We start from the raw sequence: 26,084 nt of genomic DNA, 5'->3' as shown, positions 1-26,084 counted from the left end.
TCTTTTTCAGCTCCATTAGGTTGCTTTTCCCCTCAATCTATGTGAAAAGCTGTCCTACAAACAAAGTAAACGACATAATAGGTTTATGGTGAAAACAACTCTAAATCCGTTTGATTCCTGGCTTTCTGTGGTTCTGTGTCTTAAATAAATAAAATCATCCAGCTGTTTCTGCAAATTAAATTTAGAAACAGACAGAAGATTCACCCGCACACACAAGCTACCACTGAATTTTCCCAGCACTGCTCTGACGCTCTCCCTCCACAGTGGAGAAGGAAGCACACAGGACAGCTGGAACTCAGCTCAGTGCCAACCTCTCAATAGCGACTGCAACTCATCTGTTACATTCTCACCCCACTTACTAAAACACCACGACTCACCCAAAGACACCTCATCTGCTGTTTCTCCTTGCCCTTCCCAACTGCCTCAAGTTTCTCATAAAAAACAAACAAACAAACCAAAACAACTTCTAACAGACTATGTGTGCCCTCTATCAGAGAAAAAAGAGGAGGAAGAAGAAGGAAAAGAAAAACACATGTAAGGGGAAGGCAGGCACTGACGCACGTGTTTGTGGAAGCTTAAGAAGCATGGTCCCAGGGAACCCTGGGATGCTGCTGCAAAACTCCGCAGCCCCCGCAACCTTCTGCCCGGGGGATGGAGAATGACCAAGACAAACAACTCTCCTCACCAGGGGGCAAGGCAGCGCCCCCCACCCCCACCCCAGCTCACCTGGAGAAGTAAAACAATGTGTCTGTTTAGAGGGCCTTCTATGGTCAACTGTCATGAGGATTTCATGGGTGGTGGAGAGAGCAGAAGGAAGGGGAGGGGCAGACAGGAATGGGGAGAGGAGGATGCAGAGGAAAAGGAGGAGGGGAAGGAAGAGGAGGAGGAGGAAGAAGAAGAGAGAAATATTTCCCTCCGTTGCAATCTTAAATGTGAAGAGTGCAAGCACACCCAAGAGAGACAAGCAGAGAAATACATGCAAGACATTACGCATGCACCCTTCTCTTAGAAATCATCACAAACGTGTAACACAGGAATATTTAAAAAGTGCAGAAAATATTTTAAACACAAAAATATTTGATGTAAAAACGGCAATAATAGACAAATAATAGCAAAGTATATGACTGGTTCTTAAGAACGACAAAGAGCCAGGTCAAAGGAAAAAAAACTACAGAAATTCCTGTCAGAAAATATAAAACAAGTTAGAATTTTTTCTCAGATTCTTAATTAGTTATACTATTCTTCATTTCTGCAAAGAAAAAAATGCACTGTCAACAAAAACACTTTGAAAACAATCAAATTGGAAATAAACATTATCTAGAAGAACAGAAATTTTAAAAAATAACTGCCTAAATATGTTAAAACTTAGTAAATCTGAGGAAGGGTTATCATGGGACTCCATTGTACAATAGTTGCAATTTTTCTGTAGGCTTGAGATTATTTCAAAGTTTAAAAAAAAATGTTTTTTTTTAAATAAATGAATAGATACATATTTTTTTTAAATAACTACCTAATATCACAAACAGGAAAAATTAACATAATAAGTTATAGGAGGGAAAAACAGATTGGTACGATAGAGCAAAGTTAAAAATCTGGCAGACTCACCCTATTTTTTCTCTTTCTTTTTTTTTTTTTAATTTTTTCTCTTTAACATCTATAACTTTGAAACAGTGTAAAGAGTTTGGGAAAAGTTGGAAAGAAAAAACATCTATGGGATAGAATGTACACAACTATTCAAAATTCTAAAATTCTTTTTCTGAAAAAGTATAAATGAATTCAATTTGTACACGCGGAATCAGGAAGAAAGGAAAGAAACAACTTAAGGCCATCTTGAAATTCATTTGAAAACAGTGAATGAATCTAAGAACTAAAGTTCAAGTTGGTAACATAAAGTAACAAAAAATGGTGTTAATGCTAATACAAATCCGAAGTTTGTGACTGACCAACTTAAAATTCACGCTAGGAATTCTTTAGAGATGACGTAAAACAAATTTATCCAGTACTGTTCCCTTAAATGCATTACTTAATAAGAAAAATAACAAGTCAGTATCTTTCTCTTGTGTTAATTTTCTGATTTCCTCTGATGGCAGAATAATATTACTGAAAACACAGCATTTCTTTTGCCAGCAACTTAAATGTGGTGGTGTCACGCTTGTGTCCTGGCCTTCTCTACCCTGAGTCTCACGGAAAGTGAAAACAGTTTTCCAGGTCATGAATTTTTAAGGGTTTAGATATTTTAAACACCTTGCAAGTTAAGGGCTGTCTTGGGGCATTTCCCACAAGCACAGCAAAGCACCACCCGGGTCTAGGGATGCCGATGATCATGTGGGCTTTTATGAGATTAAGAACAAATTTGGAGGCAGCTTAACACCTCGGGGTAACCACAGGGACACCCACTTGTTCGAACTGCCCTTGAACATGAACGAGAAGATAATAATAACCCTAGGATCCTTATGACCCATTCACTGCCAAGTGGGCCTTTCAGCCAAATCTCCCTTTCTGATACCAACAAAGTCTTCCAGTTCTAATCACTATAACACCATCTTGGAAATGAGAGAAGTGTTTCTAATTTTAAAATTAACTAAAAGCAGATGCTGTTGTCCCATTAAACTCTGCCAGCTGCTACTGAACCACTGGCAACCTGAGTCTATTTAATTTGGAGCCCACTAATGGTAAAAAGGAAAATCTGACTGCCAAAACTGCACACCCAAGTTAAACCAGAGAGGCAGAAAATGAAAACAGCTCATGAAAAGCGAATGTATTCTAATAAGGCTCTTCCAAGTGATGACGAGCCATTTTTCCTGCGGTTAATGTCTAAAAAAAGGGTTGTTGCTTATTAAATCCTGGATTCAAACACAGCCAAACAAGCAATGCTGTCTGAACACCCCAGCTGATTTTATGCAGCTCGGTTCCTGCTTCCTCTAAGTGAGCCTTTGCAACAACACTTTAAGAGGCAGACAGGTTTAAATGCATTGATAGAACACCTGAGGGTATTGTTAATATTGATTAAAGTGAGACAGCAAATTAATTAATATTTAGCAAGGTCATAATGACAGGTCGGTTTGACACATGGGCCCTCAAGCCTGATGAGTTTTCGTCACCCGCCAGGAGGTAGCCTGCTTAGGGCCGGGGTGCAGGAAGTCGTGAGGCCTTTTACAGGTGGCACCGAGCTGACAGCAGAGTGCAATGTAAAAGCACTTTGTCATTCGCATAATGTCTGGGGTAACGAAATGAATTCACTTTCTGGCTTCCTCTTGTCTGCGATGCCAAAGAACACTGTGTTATCAGCACAGATGGAGAAGGCATGGTTCTGGAGAAGAGCCTGATACAAACAAGCCAGTGTGAATACCAATGAATCCCTGAGAATCAGACCCTCGCTGCCGAGTGACAGCTGGGGAGCTCTAGAAGAACGAACGGGTCCCAGCGGTCTTGTCCAACCAAATGTACTGTCAAGACTGCGCAGGCAATTTGGAAGCCAGGAGAATAAGAAGCCTGGCTTTTCCTTCCCTGGCAGAAGCAAGCAGAAGACATTCACCCGTCAGCTGTCTCCTTTTCTTCCTCCCTTTCTTAGTAAGAGAGGCCTGAGCAAACACTAATCGACTTATCTGAGCCAAGTCTCTGCTCAGGAGAAAACTCCTGGAGGCAGCACAACAGAATGGATTTCTGAGTTATGTTACTACGAAACATGAAGTTGTAAAGTCAACAAACATCAACAAATAACGCATGGAAAATGATTAGAAAAGAGGCATACCCATCAACATACTCAGAAGTCTCTGGACCTTTGAACTCACCCCCACAACTCTATACAATCCTTGGTCATTTATACCTATTGGAAGAGAAAAAAATGTTAGCAAAACACAGACATTCAAATCTGAAAAGCTGTTGACACACAGTTGCACACAGAATTCTTGCTAGCTCACGTTAATAGCATTTCTGTTGCCTATAAAAATAATGTTTGACAAGAGTGTTTACCAACTTGTCTTAGCAGCTTGGTATTCAAGAGGTACAGCTGGAAAAAAAAATAAAGTTCCATGTGGACAAAACGTAAGGAGTAAGCAGTAGTGAAAAAACACTGGTTAAGCAGTCGTCACATATGCCAATGCAATTTGTAAAGATGCTCTGTATCTTTCACGCTTCTCATGTTTAGGTATTCTTGAGAGTGTTCTTGACAAGTTTTAGCCTTTTAAAAATAATATGGTGCTGACTGGTACATAGAAAGAAATTGTTTGGATGATTCTTGAAGACCAAGGAAATCACTTAATCAAAAGTAAGGCAAATTTTGTTTTCTTTTGTGTTTCCTTAAGGGCAGTATATGCATCGTCCAGAGAAACACTAAAACTCCCAACGAGGATCACACCAAAATTATCCATCAAAATGAAATCACTGCATTCTCTCTCTCTGTGGAGACCTGGAAACAAAGTACCTCAAAGTACAACAGACAAGAAATAAAGGCAAGAAAATATATCAGCAAATGTAACTTAGTATGTTGGACATATGATTGTTTGAATTCTGATGTGAACAAGCCAACTGAAAAAGGACATTTTTTAAGCAATCGGGAAACTTGGAGTGGCATTAGGGTTATGTAAGAAAATGTCTTTATTGTTTACGTTGCATACTGAAAGGAGTAAGAGTAATCTATCTTAGATTTGCTTGAAGGAGGAGGAAGGGAGAGATGAGGAGACTAGCAAAATCTTGAAAACGTTTGAGTCTGCACAAGAATACACGAACGAGCTCACTGTACCCCCTACCTTTTCCGTGCTTGAAATTTCCATGATAAAACCACGACTCCCAAAAAATGTGACTTAATATCTTTATTTCTTAAAAGAGGTGAAACTGTGTTTATTTTCTGCATCACAAATGGTAAAACTAACAAGAACGGGCCTGGCTGGCCAGGAGATCATGACTCTAATCCGCAGAGTTTCCAAAACAAAACACCGCACCAAAAAGGCCAAGGGACCCAAGGGAACTTCTTTTTTTTTTTTTTTTTTTTGGCCTCCCTGTATGGAACGGTGACAAGTGTACCAGACAGAGTCTAAAGAACTGGATTCAAGTCACAGACCAGTCACTCCTGAGTTCTGAGACCCAGGGCAGACCAGGAACCTTCTCTGAGTCTCGACACTGCCTCTGAGGTCAGGACAGTATCTCTGCCCACATACTAGCATGGTGATACAGGCCAGGTCTCTTGGCCTTCCTTAATTAAAAGAAATTGACTAAGGCCAGAAAAGAAATTCGGGCAAGGCTTTACTGGGGCCCCTGCTGTAGTTTGGGGGAGCAAGAACAAATAACAGGTTCCCCAGCTCACTGCCCAAGGTGGGGGGAGAGCTGGCTCCTTACACAGGGTGAGGGTAGGGGCGGACACAGAGGTTGGGTTGGGGGGGGTGGCTTAGGTCGTCTGCCCACCCTTTTGGTGCCATGTGTGCAGAGGGGCACGTGCTTCTGCTTCCTGGCTCTTCAGAAGTGGCAGTTGGATTTTTTTGGTCTTTCTGTATCTTGTTGGCCATGATTTGCACCAACTGAGCATGCATGCAGTTATTTTTAGTCCCTTACAGTTTCTTTGAGCTGAAGCTCCAATACTTTGGCCACCTAATACAGAGCCAACTCATTGCAAAAGACCCTGAAGACTGAAGGCAGGAGGAGAAGGGGACAACAGAGGGCGAGATGGCTGGACGGCATCACTGGCTGACGGACTCCTGGAGACAGTGAAGGACAGGGAAGCCTGGCGTGCTGCAGTCCCGGGTAAGAGTTGGACATGACTGAGTGACTGAACACCACAGTTTCCTTGTATTACACAAAGACAAATACAATGTTTCTTTGTCTCAAGGAGACGTTTGTCCAGGTACAAGCATTGCAGCAAAGGGTCCCACGTCCCAGTCTGTCTCACTGGAAGAACACAAATGATATCTACATGTGCCCTGATCATTATAACACACCACATACACTATGATTCATTACTCCTTACAAAAACGAGGATTTCTGTTCCCTCTGTTTCACTTCCTGGCTTTTATTTCTCCTTGTGTGCATGCTCAGTTGATCAGTCATATCCAACTCGTTGTAACCCTAAGAACTGTAGCCCCCCGGGCTCCTCTGTCCTTGAGACTCTCCAGGCAAGAATACTGGAGTGGGTTGCCATCCCCTGCTCCGGGAGATCTTCCCGGCCCAGGGCTCGAGCCTGAGCCTCCTGCATCTCCTGCATTAGCAGGTGATTCTTTCACACTGAGCCACCTGGGAAACCCTTACGTCCCCTCACTCAGCTTCGAACTTCTGAATGTCCTGTTTGCCTGTTATGTGTCCCCCAAAAATTCATATGTTGCAGTCCTAAACCCCAGTATCCCAGAACGTGACAGTTTTGGTAACTAAAGTCTTTAAAAGAGGTGGGGAAGTTAAAACAAGGTCATGAGGGCGGGTCCTAATCCAATAAGACCGGTATCCTTATAAGCAGAGGTCAAGCCACAGATGCACAGAAGGAAGGCAACGTGAAAACGGAGGGAGAAGACAGCCGTCTGCAAGCCCAGAGGAGGGGCTCTCAGGAGACACCAGCAAGCCAATACGCTGTCCCGGACCCTCAGCCCCGAGAACTATGAGGAAAGAAATTTCTGTTGCTTAGACCCCCAGTCTGTGGTCCTTGAGTACAGCAGCCCCAGCAAACAGACAAACCTTCTTTCTGGATTTTCTCTAGAGCTCAAAGAACCAGGGCAGCCAAGGCTGGCCCTTCCGTCTATACACGGCTGTTCAGAAGGCTCAAGAATCAGAGTAGCCGAGAGGCACCTTTGTGATGGGAAGTGCTGAGAGGGGAGAAAAATGCAGGTCAGCCCTGCCAAGAGTTAGAAACACTGTCCAAAAACACAAAAGTCAGAGCTTGAGCCTGCTAGAGGAAAAAAGACCAGGCCTCACTCCTTCCTTCTCCTAGAGGCTAGAAGGCTATGTCCAGAGAGTTTGAAACACCAGAGCATTTTTTTCCAACACTCCTCTATTTAAGAAACTTAAAATAGTTTGGCCTCAAAGCCCGAAGCCAAAAGAGCAAGTCATATTCTGCAGATTAACACGCCCCTCTGAGAAGCACCTGACAAACGTAGAGAAATGAAGTAAGAATGTTACTTCAGCAATAGTCTTCACTCTGCGCTGCTATTTACGATCAGATAATTGATCAAGTTCACATTCATCAACCCAAGAGAAGGAGAGTTAATTGCTAACGCACAATGAAAGGTGCATGGGGGAATTAATGCTACCCAACATTTTTTCACTTTTTAAAAATAAATTTAAATAAACCTTGTACAAAAGGAACTTGGAAACAGCACATGGACCACGTATACTCCAGTCATGCAGAATTTTCTGTTTCTTGTCACACTGTCCTTAAAAGCTCTGGACTAAATAATCAGAAAAACTACACCTATGAGCACACGCATGACGTACAACACACATCATATAAATAAACTTAAAGACTATCAGTTCAGTTGCTCAGTCGTGCCTGACTCTCTGCGACGCCATGAATTGCAGCACGCCAGGCCTCCCTATCCATCACCAACTCCCAGAGTTCACACAAACTCATGGGCATCGAGTCAGTGATGCCATCCAGCTATCTCATCCTCTGTCATCCCCTTCTGCTCCTGCCCCCAATCCCTCCCAGCATCAGGGTCTTTTCCAATGAGTCAACTCTTTGCATGAAGTGGCCAAAGTACTGGAGTTTCAGCTTTAGCATTAGTCCTTCCAATGAACACCCAGGACTGATCTCCTTTAGAATGGACTGGCTGGATCTCCTTGCAGTCCAAGGGACTCTCAAGAGTCGTCTCCAACACCACAGGTCAACAGCATCAATTCTTTGGCGCTCAGCTTTCTTCACAGTCCAACTCTCACATCCATACATGACCACAGGAAAAACCATAGCCTTGACTAGACGGACCTTGGTTGGCAAAGTAATGCCTCTGCTTTTGAATATGCTATCTAGGTTGGTCATAACTTTCCTTCCAAGGAGTAAGTGTCTTTTAATTTCATGACTGCAGTCACCATCTGCAGTGATTCTGGAGCCCAAAAAATAAAGTCTGACACTGTTTCCACTGTTTCCCCATCTATGTCCCATGAAGTGATGGGACCGGATACCATGATCTTAGTTTTCTGAGTGTTGAGCTTTAAGCCAACTTTTTCACTCTCTCTCACTTTCATCAAGAGGCTCTTTACCGATCCAAATGTCAAGTCATAGGATTTTTACAACCTCTGCAACTTCTTTCCAAATTTCCCTCTTCCAGCCAAAGGGATCACTATTTCTCATCACCAAGTATTAGAATTTTGAAATTTTTCTTTAACTTCTTCCCTGTCACTTTCCGAATTCAACAGACCAATGTCTGCATTTTCTTCACACTTCAGACTAATCTCTGCTTCTTCAACATGGCCTTGAATTTGATGACTGTATGCTGAGCACCCCTAATAGGGACACACACATAACCATAATCCATTCTGAACACCATCATTTTTTCTACTTTTTATTTTTCAAGTGACTTTGATTATCTTAGGTCTTTCCCATCCACACTTAAGAGTAAGTCATCAAATCAAGTCCAAATTCCTCAGCTGAACAAGCATGGAAGCCATAGACACATAACTCTTCATAATGAGCCTTACCTCACCAACCCATAATTTACTGGAGAGTATTCACCTAAATCAAAACAGATCCCTGAGTATCACCCACATAAACCAAATTCATCCCCTCCTCAGGCCCAAGTCCCCTCTGAGGGGGAAGTTCTTCCCTTTCTGTTCATTAATGACTCATCTGCCAAATATTTATTCATCAAATACACAGCAGGTGAAATTCTAGCTGCCCAAGAGTCAACAGTGAGCAAGATAAAGTCCCATCCAGAACTTCAAACTAGAAAAAAAAAATCCCATAGTGATATTTCCTTTAATTAAAAATGTTCAAATGTTTTGAACTTACGTATTCTTTTTCCATCATTTTTTCTTCTGTTGTATTATAGTTCACTTGTACTGCTGTGTTTGCTTCAACCATACAGCAAATCCATTCAGTTATGTGCATCTATGTGTGTGTATATACATTCTTTTTCAGATTATTTTCCATTATAGGTTATTACCAGATATTGACTATAGTTCCCTGTTCTATATGGTAGGTCCTTGTTGCTCATCTAATTTATATACAGCAATGTGTATCTGTTAACCCCAAACTCCTAATTTATCTCCCCTACCACCACCATCTCCTTTGATAACTATAAAATTTGTTTCTATGTCTGTGAATTTTTTTCTGTTTTGTAAATAAGTTCATTTGCATATTTTGGACTCCATATATAAATGGTATTAGATGATAGTGGTCTTTCTCCGACTGACTTGCTTCACTTAGTATGATAATCTCTGGGTCTAGCCACGGTGCTGCAGACGGCATCATACGGCATCATATTTCATGGCTGAGTGATATCCCACTCTACATATGAACCATGTCTCCTTTATCCATTCACCTGTCAAAGGGCACTAGGGCTCCTTCCGTGTGTCAGCCATCATAAACTGTGTTGCTATGAACACTGGGGGCCATGCGTCTTTTCTGAATTAGAGTTTCATCTTTTCTAGACATATGCCCAGGAGTGAGACTGATGGGTCATATGGCAGCTCTAATTTTAGTCACAGTGTTTTTAAGGACCCTCCATACTGTTCTCCATAGTGGGTGCACCTATTTAGATTCCTAACAACAGTGTACGAGGGTTCCTTTTTCTCCACACCCTCTGACATTCCCTTTTTCTGAATTTGACTCATAATTAATTCCTTTTAACATTTGACTACATTTAAAACAAACCCAAATGCTCCCATTCACAATTCCCAAAATCAAACATCTGAATGCCTGACCTGACATCAGGTTATTTCGGTCTGCTTTTTCCCTGGTCAGTATGAACATTCATACGTCACTATATTAAAAGTAGTTTCTACACCAAACCTGGCTAAAGATGTAATATGCTCGACAATGCATGTCCCATATCACCTTTTCTCAAACACATCCACCTCATAATCCTCAGATTAAGAACCATGGACCTGTGTTCCTCCATCTCTCCCCAGATATGGAGGCATATTACCTGGAAAAATAGTAGGTTGGCTTTGGTTTGGGGTTTTTTGGTGTGTTTCTTTCCAATAGCTTTCACAGTGCCTTGCGTAGACTAGTTGAGGATAGAATAGTATACCTAGGTTGATTTGACTTGAAATTAATTTAGAATTACAGATATAGATTGGACTTGGCCTAAAATAGACATTACACTTAGGAACTAAAAACTCAAATATCCAAGGTATTAATAAATAAAACAACAACTCTCAGAATGGAACTAAATATTTGCAAATGAAGTGACTGAAAAGGGATTAATCTCCAACAAAATATATAAACAGCTCATGAAGCTTAATATCAAAAAATGGATGGAATATCTAAATAGACACTTCTCCAAAGAAGACATACAGACTGCTAAAAAGCACGTGCAAAGATGCCCAACTTCACTAATTATTAGAGAAGAGCAAATCAAAACTACAATGAGTATGACCTCACACTGTCAGAATGGCCATCTTCAAAAAAAAAAAAATCTACAAACAATAAATGCTGGAGAATGTATAGAGAAAAGTGAACCCTCCCACACTATTGGTGGGATGTAAACTGTTACAGCAGGTATGGAGGTTCCTTCAAAAACGAAACTTAGAGCTACCATATGATCCAGCAATCCCACTTCGGCATATATCCCGATAAAATCATAATTCAAAAAGATACATGTACCCTGATGCTCACTGAAGCACTGTTTACAATAGACAAACATGGAAGCAACCTAAATGTCCATCAACAGAGGAACAGATATAGATATGGTACACAATGGAACATTACTCAGCCACAAAAAAGGACAAAATAATGCCATCTGCAGCAACAGGGATGGACCTAGAGATTGTCACACTGAGTGAAGTGAGCCTGAAGAAGACAAATTTCATTACGATACTGCTTACATGTCGAATCTTTAAAAAGGGTACAAATGAATTTACAAAACAGAGCTATAAGTGTAGAAAACAAATTAATGGTTACCAGGGGCAAGTGAGAGGAAGGATAAATTGAAAGATTGGGACTGACCTATACATAGTACTATATATAAAATAAATAATTGTCCATAGTAATAAGGACCTACTGTACACCACAGAGAACTCTACTCAATATTCTATAATGACCTATAAGGGAAAAGAATCTAAAAAAGTGTGACTATACATATATACATAACTGATTCACTTTGCTATACACCCGAACTGAACACAACATTGTGAATCAACTATACTCCAGTAAAAAATCTTTAGAAAAACCCAAGGTATTACAACTTTGCCAGCATATCAAAGCTCCCTGACAGCTGTCATCACCATAATCCTTTCTAACTTTTAACAAAAACCTGTAATCTCATCAAAGTATTTACAGGCCAACAGCTTTTTTTTTTTTTTTTTAATAAATCAGATTGGTTCTGACCAGTAGTAAAGACAAGGAGAGTGCTCTCCAGTCCACTGATGAGTAGCTGATGACAGCTGTCCCCGGGCACAGTGGCCGCGGTGGAATCAAACTCGTCTTCCTTCCCCCAGCTGCCTCCTCCAATCTCACACAGTGCTGCAACCGAGCACTGCCCACATCTTCCTGAAGGAGAGGGGCAAGCAGCAGGCATGAGCCAGGCTTCATCATCCTCTCTGTCTCACTGCTTCCCTCTCCAAATGGGCAGCTCCAGCAAACACTCACGTGGAACTCAGGAACCCCAGAGGGCAACCCAGCGGCCTTGGAGGTGGGCTGGAGAATCAAATGAGAAAAGAAGATGCTTCACTGGACAAAAAGGTCAAGGGAAGGTCAAGGTCAAAGAAAATTACATGCAAAAGGGGAAAAGGGAAACTTTCAAGGCTTGGTAAATTCCATTAAAAAACAGAGGTTAGCAGTAAAGGCTGGAAGGGGTGACCTGACAAGTCAGCGCGGTAAGAAGAGAACACAGTGGTGTCTGGAGTCACGGAAGCAGAAGAGAGAAAACAGGTAATCAAAGCACACACACGGGAAAGGCAGACGGAGCAGACGACTCCAGAACGAACGGAAGGAGAAGGTGGGAAGAAATGCGAGGCGCACGGGCCAGAAATCACATCGCATTTAGTTTCCTGTTAACTTCATAACCACTATTGCGGACTTTCTATACTTTAGGCACTGAGGCAGGATACAGTGAAGACACAGGGTAAAATTTAAAAAGGCATTCAAATTACAAGAGAGAGTAACTTGGGACCCACACAGTCATGAAGTCTTTTCCTTTGAAAAGAACTTATTTGGCTTCAGCAGCAGGTGCTGTGCCTGAGAGCACATGGCGTACCTTTAACAAAGAAACAGAATCAACTAATACACTGAACCAGTGATTGATAACTTTACTGGCTAGTAAAAAGACATGGAGAGAAGGAGACGAAAAAGATTATAATTAGAAAAAAATAACAACACTGTAAATCACCTATACTCCAATGTAAAACAGACAAAAAAATTTTAAAGGAAAGAAAAAATAGATGTAACTGTACAAAGAAGGCTCAAACTGAAACATCAACACTTTTGATGGTTAACAGGCAAAAAATTACTGAAAAGACCTTTCCAGGTGTATGATCCTAAGATCAGGTTCCATGGGTCTACAAAGTAACATTCACTCAGTTCTCACCTATTCAGAGTAACAAGCAGAGTGCTTGGCGTGTACTGAGATATTTGATCAATATTTACAAAGGAAGTAAAACAGTTATTTGCATTTGTGCCTGCTGACAAGGGTGAAAGGTCATTAATGTTCATGTTCGCATTCACATCAAAAGTCTAAACTGCCATTATTAACAAGGCTCAGGTGCATATACATGTATGGACATGCATAAATACAAATATACATTTACATATCCCACCAGCACTGCAACGACAAATTTCCCTGTGGGCTATGTAATGAATAAGGATAAATAGTCATGCATATGTTTTATATCTTATATATCTTCTTGATTCTTGAAAATAAAAGGGAAGGAATACCATAGGTGAAATGGTTAGGAAAAATTTGTGAGGAAATACCTAGCAACAAAGCTTAAGAATGATAGCTACATCACAAATTGCTAGAGAAATGCAAGTCAAAACTACAGTGAGGCACCACCTCCCATCAATCAAAATGGCCATCATCAAAGCGTCTGCAAATACTAAATACCGAAGAGGGTGTAGAGAGCAGGGAACCCTCCTACACTGCTGGTGCAAGGCAAATGTGTGCAGCCACTATGGAGGACAGTGTGGAAATCTCTCAAAAAATTAAAAACAGAGTTGCCATATGATCCAGCAGTGCCACTCCCAGACATATATCAGAGAAAAACTCTAATTCAAAAAGATACACGCACTCCAGTGTTCACAGCAACAATATTTACCATAGCCAAGATGTGGAAGCAACCTAAGTATCCATCAACAGGTGAATGGATACAGAAGATGTGATACACACACACACACACACACACAGTGGAATATTATTTAGCCTTAAAATGAATGAAATAATATCATTTGCAGCAACAAGGATGGACCGAGAGATTCACGTACTAAGTGAAGTAAGTCAGACAAAGACAAATATCATATGATACTGCTTATATGTGGACTCTAAAAAAGTGATACAAATGAATTTATTTACAAAACATAAACAGACTCACAGACACAGAAAACAAATTTATGGTTACCAAAGGGGAAAGGAGGGGAAGGGACAATTTAGGAGTATAGGATTAATAAAATAAACAGCAAGGATCTACTGTGTAGCACAGGGAACTATATTCAATATCTTTTAATAATCTATAGTGGAAAAGAATCTGAAAAAGTATATATATACATATTACATGTGTATGTGTATATATATATAAGTATATGTATATATATATATATACACACAACTATGTGTGTGTGTGTGCATTCAGCTGTGTCTGACTCTTTGCGACCCAATGAACTGTAGTCCACTAGGCTCCTCTGTCCATGGGATTTTCAGGCAAGAATACTGGAATGGGTTGCCATTTCCTCCTCAAGGGTATCTTCCCAACCCAGGGATCAAACCTATGTCTCCTGCATTGGCAGGCAGACTCTTTACCACTCACTCACCTGGGAAGCCCTATATACTATAAATATATATATATATATAAATATAAGATCGAATCACTTTGCTGTACACCTAAAATAATACAACACCATAAATTAACTATACTTCAATTCTAAAAATAAATAAATAAATACGATGTTTTTAAAGTCATTCAAAGAAAAGGCTCATGAACGTTGTTTTGGGTCACAGGTGAATTACAAAAATTTGGCAATGTGTTTCTTACATACATTTACAATTAAGTCCCAGTAAACACTATGTTTAAATGTCTGTGTAAGTATAGTAAACGCTTTTCAAGCCAGTTTCATAAACAAGTTCATACACAGATACCCTTCCAAGATACAGTGTCATTCATAATACTTTAAGGTTCTGTCAAAAACACATGTCTATATGAAATTAGTTTTAAATATAAGCATATAAAACGAAGAATGCTTCACTCTTCCATCAAAGGAACATACATATTCAACATCATAAATTTAAGATGGTCTATGTATAAAACTGAAGAATTCTAAAACTTTAGGAGACGAATCCATTATTTTAACACTAGGTAGCAAATACTGCAAAAAAGCAGGGTAGGAGACCATTCCTAAGCACTGGGACAGAGGATTAACTACAGCTTTACAAAGATGAGAAGCTCAAAATGATACTGAGTAACATATTCATTCTGGATCTTGGTTCCCTCATTTAAAAAAAAAATACAACCATCTGGGAAACAAACTTGTTAGGGTTACAGATACAAATTATTACAAATTAATGTTATAGAGATTCTGAAAGCTTCCAGCTCTCCCCTCTCCCAGCTGTATAACCTGGCAAGTTACTCAATCTCTGTCTCAAATTCTTTATCTGAAAACGAGGTTAATGATGGGATGGAGTTGCTGCGAAAATAAAAGAGATGATGTTTATAAAGCATTTGCATAAGCCTTATATAACAGTCATGAAAAATCTCTTACTGTAACATAAAATTCAAGATTAATATCAAAATAGTTTGGCACAATGCATATAAATAGTCACCCTAATGAAGGCTTATAGTCTGCAGCCCACTGTCATAAAGTAAAGCATATGCTGGGAAGAGAGTCAAAGTTTATTTAATATGAATGACTCATGGAAAATATAAAATTCCTGTTCACCAATAACATTTGGAATTTCTCCCTTGGACGGTAATTATTTGGGCAGCAGATAGAGAAGTATTACAGACAGCTACTACCTGCCAGGAGCTGATCTGCATTTTCCTCTCCTGTAAAGTCTTGCTTTCGCTTTCATGTCGCCTTTCCCACACTCTTTCCATATAAATCCACTTCTAGGCTGGGATCAAGGTGCCTCCCTATCCGCAGGCACCTGGAGGAGAGGTCTCAGGATTTCACTCACATGTTCTTTTCACACCCAGACCAACCCAAGGCTGAGCTCAGAACCCTGGCAGCATGGCACTCCTGAGGCCAGCCATCACAGGCACACCCATTCCAGCAGGGGTGGGACATGTTCAAAAAACACTACAAGCAAGTATCCAATTCCAGGTCCAAGCCAACTTCTTTGGAAGTGCTGAAAATTTCTAGACTCTGCAGCACATTGAGGTCTGACCATGAGTCTCATCCTCTCAAATCCAAGTCTGAATATAAAGAGTGTTTGGTTTATTAAGGCCTAACTTTGTATTAGGGCCCAAATGGACTACAGAATATTCCCAATACTCCAAGTAGCTGGCCTCAGCTCGAGTTTGTAATGAGAACAAGAGAAAGAATTTTTGTTTCAGACAAGAAAACCCCTAGACTTATGACCCAGAGAGATGTTATGGGGAGGGAGGTGGGAGGGGGGGGGTTCATGTTTGGGAACGCATGTACACCCATGGTGGAGTCATGTCAATGTATGGCAAAACCAATACAGTATTGTAAAGTAAAATAAAGTAAAAATTAAAATTTAAAAAAAAAAAGAAAGAAAACCCCTAGACTTGTTGCATTCCTTGTACAACCACCCAAACCTGCAGGCAGAATGTCTGGAGGGAGCAGGAGAAAGCTGCAAAGTAACAGGAAGTTTCTTATTTCATTAGAAATGCGCAGGGGGACAGTGTGTCCCAGGTGGCCCAGTGGTTAAGACTCTAACAGGTAGTGTCAGTGGTAAAGAATCCACCTACCAATACAGGAGACCTAAGAAGTGCAAGTTCAACTCCTGGGTTGGGAAGTTCCCCTAGAAGAGGGCATGGCAACCCACTCCAGTGTTCTTGCCTGGAGAATCCCATGGACAGAGAAGCCTGGTGGGCTACAGTCTATGGCGTTGCACAGAGCGGGCTAAAGCAACTTAGCACACAGCACATGCTTCTACTGCAGGGGGCACAGGCTTGATCCCTCATCAGGGCATAAAGAGAACACAAGCCACAAGGTGTGGCCAGGAAACCTGCTCAGGGTCACACGCACTCCCCAGAGGTCAGATGTCCAGCTGTCCCAGATCTAAGAGATCTAGCTTCAACTCATTCAAGGCACCTTCCGTCTCTCCTCACAGTGCGAACCTTGGGAAAAGAAGCATCGCAGTCTCTGGACCTTGTGGCAGAATTCAGCATCCCTACCACCACTAAGATGCCCCGTCACCCAACTCTTCCCCTCACTTTACTTTACACCACACAGCATTTCTAAGCATCCCAGAGCAGGATCAGATCAGAGACCGAGATCTGAATTCCAGCTCTGCTGCTTTCAACTTGTCTCCTGAACTATGCACCCGAGCCTAAGAAAGACGACATATCTGGTCAACTACCGACTGAGTTCTATAGGGGTTGGGTGAAGGAGTGTAGTAGCATACATGAAATACTTAGCAAATGTAAACTGCTGTTTATTAGCATTTTAAACATTGTCAGATGCAGCTTCTACACCGACACGAAGTCTGCCACTAAGAGACTTTCTGAGGCACTGCAGAGAGTCTCAGCAAAGGGGACATATCTTTCTTGGGCTGACGATGTACCGCAGGGGTCCATGATGGAGCTGATCTGGAAAAAGGGCAGGTGTAACTTCAGAATGCTTTATCCCAAATCGAGATGAGCACTTCATAGAGAGATACTCAGATCTTCTCTCCCCACTTCCCTTTCCTACTGTCTAGTTTCAAACTCCCTCTCTTCCTTAAAAATTTGTCTTGTGAAAAGACGCTCAACATCACTAGCTACTGTTGTTGTTGACTCACTAAGTCACGTCCAACTCTTCTGCAACCCCTTGGACTGTATCCCACCAGGCTCCTCTGTCCACGGGACTCTCCAGGCAAGGATACCAGAGTGAGGTGCCATACCCTGCTCCAAGGAATCTTCCCAACTCAGGGATCAAACCCAGGTCTCCTGCGTCTCCTGCCCTGCAGGTGGATTCTTTACCACTGAGCCACCAGGGAGAAAGGCAAATCAAAACTATGATGAGATGTTATCTCATACCAGTCAGAATAGCCATCATCAAAAAGTCTACAAACAATAAATGCTGGAGAAGGTGTGGAGAAAAGGAAACCCTTGTACACTGTGAGGGGGAATGTAAATTGCTGCATCCACGCTGGAGGTTTCTTAAAACACTGAAACTATAACTACCATGTGATCCAGCAATCTCACTCCTGAGCATATATCCAGAGAAACCATAATCTGAAAGGATACATGCACCCCAGCGCTCACTACAGCACTGTTTCCAATAGCCAAGACGCAGAAGCAACCTAGAAGTCCATCAACTTTTATGGACTCCAGGGGAATGGATAGAGAAAATACAGTGCAGATATACAACGGAATATTACTCAGCCATACAAAGGATGAAAATGCCATCTGCTGCAGGATGGATGGACCCAGAGTTTATCACACTAAGCGAATCACACAAAAACAAATATCATGACATCACTCATAGATGATATCCAATTTTTTTTAAAAGATACAAATGAACATATTTACAAAAGAGAAACAAACTGACAGATATCAAACACAAACTTACGGTTACCAAAGGCAGAGGGATAAATCAGGAGGTTGGAATGAACACACACACACTACTATATGTAAGATAGATAATCAATAAGGACCTACTGCATTAGCTTCCCTAGCGCCTCAGTGGTAACGAACTCACCTGCCAGGGCAGGAGATAGGGGTTCGATCATTGGGTCAGATAGATCCTCTGGAGAAGGAAATGGCAACCCACTCCAGTATTCTGGCCTGGAAAATTCTATGAACAGAGGAGCCTGGTAGGCTACAGTCCAAGGGGTCACAAAGAGTTGGACACAACTTAGCAACTAAAGAACAACAGCAACCTCCCGTACAGCATAAGAACTCTACTCAATATTCTGTGATCACCTATTTGAGAAAAAAAATCTAAAAAGGAATGGATACATGTAGATGTACAGCTGAATCACTCTGCTGTATACACGAAGCTAACACAGCATTATAAATCAACTATATGCCAATAAAATAAAATATTTAAAAAATCTGTCTTCTACTTTTTTCATTCACCTCCAACAACTTCAGAAGATCAGCCTAGGGAATCCCCAATCTCCTCATGTTCACTGTGGCTAACAGCAGCAGCTCTTAAAAAAAAAAAGTTGGTCTTGGATTTAAGTTGTAGTTTCCTAGCTCTGAGGGTTATACAAGTCAAACGATGGCTCTGCACTTCTGCTGATCATGTAAAATGGAGAAATACACTGTCTTATGGGGGATTTGTGAGACTGACACATAAGGAGTACAACCTCATTCGTCTCTGGGTTCATAACTTCTTGACTTCCACGGGTTGTTTCTTGGTCCTTCTCACACCTGAGCTATTTAGAACCCCTGACATTGTTGACTTCCTCCTCTTTCAAACATCCCCTTGTGACAGAAACAAATACTGTACATTAACACATATACGTGGAATCTGAAAAAAAAAAAAAACTGGTATAGATGACCTTATTTCCAAAGCAGAAATAGATACAGACATAGAGAACAAACGTATGGATGCCAAGGGGGAAGAGGGGATGGGATGAACCGGGAGACTGGGAAAGATACACACACTATTGATACTATCTATAAAACAGAAAACCGATGAGAACCTGCTGCATACCACAGGGACCTCTACTCAGTGCTACGTGATGACCTAACTGGGAAGGAAATTTAAAAAAGAGGGGATTATATGTCTACTGTAGAGCTGATTCACTTTCCTGTACAGCAGAAACCTGGAGAAGGAAATGGCAACCCGCTCCAATACTCTTGCCTGGAAAATCCCACGGACGGAGAAGCCCGGTAGGCTACAGTCCATGGGGTTGCAAAGAGTCGGACACGACTGAGTGACTTCACTTTCACTTTCACAGCAGAAACTAGCCAATATTATAAAGCAACTATGCTCCAATAAAAAATAAAATAACTCCCCTTGTGGCTTACTTCACATCACACTCTCTTGACTCTCTTCCTACCCCTTTGTTGAATGTCTCCTTCATCCTTCTGCTTCTTCTCATCCTCTAAATACAAAGATCCCCCAAAAGCCTGCCCTTTGCCCCATTTTCTTCTTACCTCATCATCTACCTGAATGACTTTCTGACTCTCCAAGTTTTGCCTCGCTGAAAATGGATGCGCAGCAGCTGTCTGGATGCCTTCAACCCATTTCTGATGGAAATGTCACAGGTACCTTGAATTTGGGATGCCCCAAACCAATTCATATTCCCTCAAAAGTTACTGCTTCTCTTGCATTCTCTGTCTTGGCTAAAGACGTCTTCATCTACCAGGGTGGAAAACTTAGAGTCAAGTTTTTGTTTTCCTGTTTTACTTTTCACTTTTGTTTACCTCCCACTCCACTGGAAGGACTGATGCTGAAGTTGAAGCTCCAATACTTTGGCCACCTGATGTGAAGAACTGACTCACTGGAACAGACCTTGATGCTGGGAAAGACTGAAGGCAGGCAGAGAAGGGGATGGTTGGATGCATTACCAACTTGATGGACATTGAGTTTGAGCTAGCTCCGGGAGTTGGTGATGGACCTGGAAGCCTGGCATGCTGCAGTCCATGGGGTCGCAGAGTCAGACATGACTGAGCGACTGAACTGAACACGTCCAAAAGGTCACCAGATCCTATTTTTCTCTTGAGTCCCTCTTCCAATCCATTATCTCGTTCACTTTGCCAATGGAAAGTTTAAACCTGCATCACCTCTTACCTGGATTATTTCTAAAATCCAACCAGCCATCTTTGCTTCTGTGCCCCTCCCCACATCAACTCTCAGTTCAGTTCAGTCACTCAGTCGTGCTCGACTCTTTGCAACCCCATGGACTGCAGCACACCAGGCCTCCCTGTCCATCACCAACTCCCGGAGCTTACTCAAACCCACGTCCGTCAAGTCGGTCATGCCATCCAGCCATCTCATCCTCTGTCGGCCCCTTCTGCTCCAATCTGTCACTATGTCAACAGTGTTTGCACAACTGAGGCAAATATGCAGCCCAGCACCCAGGATCTGCCACACGCTGGCCTCCACTGCTTACAGAGCATCTTCTCAAGCCATCCCCACCCACTCACCTCCGCCAGCACCCCAGGGTGCATGAACACCAACTGTGCCCGCACCTTCCTCTGACACACAGAACAGGTTTGCTTGCAGCCTTGGAAAATAAGAGCTCGTGTCCGTCTAGAGCAAACAGCAGGCACACATGCCAGTCATTTCAAAACAGTCGCGTTTCCCAAGTTCAGAGTTAGTCTCCTACAACACAATGCACAATGTACCGCGTGCGGGTATGTCTCACCCTCTTTGCCACGCCCTTGGCAACTGGGGCTCGGAACACCAACACAAAATGTAGAATGCTGCCTACTGAGAGTAATGAACTGTCCTTGATCCCTGATCCAGGAGTCTTGAGTTTTCTACCGGCATCCATGAAACTCTACAGGGGAACCTGTTCACATGAAAGTTAGATAAAATCTCAGAGCCTTCACTGCCTTAAACTAAAGGCAATAATTAAGAACAGGAACCATATCTCTACCATCTCTCTAACTACCCGCCCCCCCCCATACCTTCCTTTTAAGAAATAGCCAAAAAGTGCTGAGTAAAGTCCATCTAACTCGTGCATACTCAGGAGTGGATAAGTACTAGAGCAAGCCAGAATGGATGGGCTGCTAAGTAAGAGTCGTTTTCTTTTCAAACTCAGCACTCATGTAGCTCAAGTTTAAGCAGCTACAAATTTTTGCTTACATAAATTAAAAAAGAGACTCAGATTTAAAGCAAAAGTTGGCAGTTGCTATTTTCAAGACACTTGTTTTTTTTTAGGCTGTGCTATGCAGCATGCAGGATCTTAGTTCCCCCACTAGGGACTGAACCTGCGCCCCCTGCATGTGAGCTCGGAGTCTTAACCACTGGGCCACTGGGCAAGTTCCAGGCAGGCTCTTTTTTTTTTTATCGGTCCTCTACAGAGACCAGAATATTATTGCAAAAGGTCTAGTGGTGTCTCTCTGCTGCCACCTGCCTCATCACCTCAGAGCAGCTGTGCCATCAGGGACAAGTCAAAAATCACCACAATTTTATATCCATATTTCTGTGGGTTTATTCTCACGTATGGGCTTCCCTGGTGTCTCAGCAGTGAAAAAAAAAAAAAAAAAAATCCGCCAATGCAGGAGACGTAGGTTCAATTCCTGGGTCAGGAAGGTCCCTGGAGAAGGAAATGCCAATCCACTCCAGTATTCTTGCCTGGAGAGTATCATGGACAGAGGAGCCTGGTGGGCCACAGTCCATGGTGTTGCAAACAAGTAGGACATGACTTAGCAAGTGAATAACAATGTTCGGCTACCCTGAACAGTCTCTCTTGTCTTTCTTTTTTGGAAAGCTGAGATAATCTAAAGCCATCTTCTTTTTCCATATGCAAGGTCTCTTCCTTGCATTCGAGCCATCTAACTGCTCAAGTGTCCATTACAAGGCACTGAGAGACAGAGGTTGAAAGTGAAGCCAGTTAATTTTGCTGCTTGTTACAAAAGTCACACAGCATTACATGGCAAGCTGAACTCAGGTGATTTCTTTCCCTATATAAATTACCATCAAAAAAAAAACGAAGTTCCTTAGTGTGCCCAGAGCCTTGCATCAATGATGGGACCACTTAGTGATGACTGGAGTCAATTAACAGATTTATTTCTAAGCAGCTCACATTTACGAAGCGCTCATTGTATGCCAATATCCCAAGAATCTCCATTGCTAATTTTCACAACCGCACTATGAGGGAGTGGCTCCTGTCAGCCTGTCATACTCATGATAAAATTGAGACAGGTTAACAAGCTCACGTACAGGGCTGCAGAGCTAAAGAGAAAAGTGGAGAAAGAGATTCTAATCAGGGTTGACTTCTGAGCCCCTGGTCTCCAAGTGCCAAGACAGGCTCAAGAGAAAATGCCCACGGACCTCATCTAACCGTGAGCCAAACACACATAGCCTCGCGTGCCGACTCAGGAGCAAGACGGTTTAACCATTTGTCCCTATTAATTTTACAGAACCACTCATTTGGAAGCTAATAGCTTTGGAAGCGTACTTGTTCTTAAAACAATTAAGATTACTAATTGCGAAAATGAAAAGTCAGTCCTGACTCCCCTGGAGTTAGTATTTCAGCTCTGTATTTGCATTGTGCAGACACCCCAAGACTCCAGCTCCCTCCCACAGAAAACTGTCCTCTCTCTCCACCCACACGCATCTCACACCCATTCTGATTAAAAAAGAGACAGTGAGCAAGAAAGTCTAGTTGACTTGCTGTAAATTTTCCAGGGACAGCTGTCCTTTATTTCTTCATTCTGCACGTAAACGGCCCTTGGCAATTTAAGATTAATATGCAACCCTGGTAAAATATGTTGCAAGTTCACTTCGGGCATCTTCCCTCCCACAAAGATTAATACTGAAATTGTACATCATCATCTTCTACCAGGTCCATCCTAAGGCTCCATACAGCTCTACAAGCGCTCTGGAAGCAGAAAAGTCCTCAAGCCAACTTCAGGTATTTTTCCAAAGACCTAAAACTTTGCTTTCGAAAGGAAGAGAAATTCACTTTTACGTGAGACAATTCAAAGACTGTCATATCTTAGATGTGGCTTCCTACTTCTATCCCATGAATTCACAGCTTGTTACAAAGCTGAATTTGATAACTGACAGCTTGCCTAGACTGACGTCTTAATGCCATGCTCTAGAAATTAAAGTGAATATTCAAATTATCCACATATGGAAGAATTTTTTAAGAGAAACTTCATAAACTAAAGTGGCATACGAATTCAGTTTTAAATTATGACTATTTAAAAAATAGCAACTTGAAGTTTTTCAGCAAGCGTTATACTTTGTTTTTGCATATTTTATAGCGCATGCACCTGAAAAATGTGGTATCATCCAATTCCAAAAAAAAAAAAAACAGGTACTGGGCATGGGAAGCAGTTTCTTAAGTTATTTACAAAAGAAAGTTATTCTCCATGTTCTGAAACAAAATAAGTATGTAATTAACAATACCAGGCAACAGAAGTGCCAGATGAAGGAACATGGACATCTCAGGACTAAAACAATCCAAAGGCTGAATGGGAAGGGAGTTTGGGGGGGAATGGATAGACATGCATACATATGGCTGAGCCCCTTTGCTGTCCACCTGAAACCATCACAACACTGTTAACTGGCTATACTCCAGTGCAAAATAAAAAGTTTAAAAAAGAAATAAAACCCAGGGGAAGGATAGAAAGAGGAAACAGATCCACTTAATGAGCAGTAAAATCTACTGCGTAGAAAAATTAGCTCTCTGACCTTCACAGGCGGGGCGGGAGTAGACAGGATGAGTGAACTTCCTAGTGAGTCTTTTAGAAACTAAGAGCCCAAAAGGGTAAAAAAAAGTTGTACCCACCTGTAACCTTCTGAAAGGCCTCTCTTTATTGCACCACTTTGGAACCTATCTCATCACTCACAGAAAGCAACTCTTTCCCAGAGTAACCTGAGCTCACCCCTCCCTCCCACGTGCCTCTTCAGCCCCTCTATCCCACATGTGGTCACTAATACTAGCTTTTATATTTGCCTCTCTAAGCCTGCTATTCTGCTATCCACTACCCTCTAGTGCTTATTCAGGTTCTTCTCAATAAAATGCAAACACCTAAGTATTTCTTTTATTCTGCTTCTTCATGCTTCCTTCCCACTTGGCTATTTTCTATCTCCACATCTTTGGTAAGGTCTCTCTAAATGCTAAAACATACTTTTCCACTCCTTTAAATCCAAAGAAGGCTGTTCCAAAACACAGACTTCATTTAAGATGAAAACTCAACAATTAAAAAATTAAGATCATGACATCTGGTCCCATCACTTCATGGTAAACAGAAGGGGAAAAAAGTAGGAGCAGTGACGGATTTTACATTCCTGGGCTCCAAAGTCACTGTGGACAGTGCCTGCAGCCACAAAACTGAAAGACGCTTGCTCCTTGGAAGGAAGACCGTGACAAACCTTGACAGCATATCAAAAAGCAGAGACATCACTTGGCCAACAAAGGTCCATACAGCCAAAGCTATGGCTTTTCCAGTAGTCACGTATGGATGTGAGAGTTGGGCTATTAAGAAAGCTGAGCACCAAAGAACTGATGCTTTCAAATTGTGATGCTGGAAAAAGCTCTTGAAGGTCCCCTGGACTGCAAGGCAATCAAACCAGTCAATCCTAAAGGAACTCAATCCTGAATATTCACTGGAAGGACTGATGCTAAAGTTCCAATACTTTGGCCACCTGATGCAAAGAGCTGAATCACTGGAAAAGACCCTGATGCTGGGAAAAACTGAAGGCAAAAGAGGGAGGCAGAGGATGAGATGGTTTATAGCATCAAAACTGGTTGGACATCAATTTGAGCAAACTCCAGGAGATAATGAAGGACAGGAAAGCCTGGCGTGCTGCAGTCCATGGGATCGTAAGAGTTGGATACGACTTAGTAACTGAACATAACACACAGACACACACACTCAGCAATCTATCTGTATATTCAAATTCTCTTCATCCACACAATCTTGTAACAGTTTTATTTTATTTTATTTTTTTTTTTTTGTGCTTTCTGATATCACTTTTTTATTTATTTATTTATTTTTTTTTTTTTTTTAAATTTTAAAATCTTAAATTCTTACATGCGTTCCCAAACATGAACCCCCCTCCCACCTCCCAACAGTTTTATTTTAGTACCTGAAATACTTAAATTACTTACAAAATCTATGCTTTGTCTACCATTCATGGATTGAGCATTACATGTAACCAACCTTTAATATGAATCCCAAAAGCCTAGAGCAAGGCTACAGTCACCCCATGAATGCTCCATAAATACTGGCTTCACATGAGAACCACCGTTTACGACAAAATCACTTGTTACTGAGAGAAGGAAACAAACATGGAGCTATTTTCTTTGGAAGTTTTCTGTTGTTTTTCTGGGTTTAGGTTGGGTTATTTTAAAAAGGAAGTTGAAAGTCCCCCAAGTAGCAGGACACTATAAAGATAACAACTGTGTCTCCCGTTGCTCCAGTACATAAGAAACTCTTCCATTAAGACTCCTAAATTTTACTACATATTAGCATCACCTGGGAAACATTGAAAACGCCAGCTTCCTAGTTCACACCCAACAGCAATGAAATCAGACTGACTGGGGGGTGAGAGCTAGGCAGCAGCATTATTTAAAGATCTCAGGTGATTCCACGGCACAGCAGTGTTTGAGAACAGATGCTTCAGGAAGTCCTTCAACTTGGAAAACATAAGCAATATGCTCCCAGTGGTGGTCAGATGACCTGGACCCATTAAGAGCAGGCACCAGATCATTAACAAATACTCAGTAAACGGATGGAAGATCCGTTGATCTGACTCTCTCGTGTGCCTCAGCTTCATGAACAACTCTACAGAAATGAAGAGCAGGATCTGTTAACTGATGCTGATATTGCAGTGAAACGGGGTTTGCCAGATGCCAAAGGACAGTAAATGCTAAATGCTAACAGTCCCATCCCGGACAATATATAGTATACTACGTATGTGTCACATAGTACATATGTTACCTACACCACTACGTGTTGAAGATGAATCAGTAAAAGTGTTCCCTTTTCTTAGGGGG

General features: G+C 41.7%; 1 protein-coding gene across 2 annotated transcripts in view; it reads right to left on the bottom strand.

The window, feature by feature from the left end:
* The window catches only part of ARHGAP10 (Rho GTPase activating protein 10), a 381,488-nt gene that overhangs the window by 147,323 nt on the left and 208,081 nt on the right, over nucleotides 1-26,084 (bottom strand). For both annotated transcript variants that reach the window (XR_001919411.1, XM_018061589.1), the window contains exon 14: nucleotides 3,752-3,826. Coding sequence is in view for 1 of the 2 variants with exons in the window: in XM_018061589.1 (XP_017917078.1) it covers nucleotides 3,752-3,826 (75 nt within the window). In the remaining variant the exon portion in view is untranslated. The remainder of the gene's footprint in view (nucleotides 1-3,751; nucleotides 3,827-26,084) is intronic.

This window comes from Capra hircus, chromosome 17, assembly GCF_001704415.2.
Source record: "Capra hircus breed San Clemente chromosome 17, ASM170441v1, whole genome shotgun sequence".
Lineage (NCBI taxonomy): Eukaryota > Metazoa > Chordata > Mammalia > Artiodactyla > Bovidae > Capra > Capra hircus.
The sequence above is the reverse complement of the archived record's forward strand: the minus strand, read 5'-3'. Positions and strand labels throughout refer to the sequence as shown.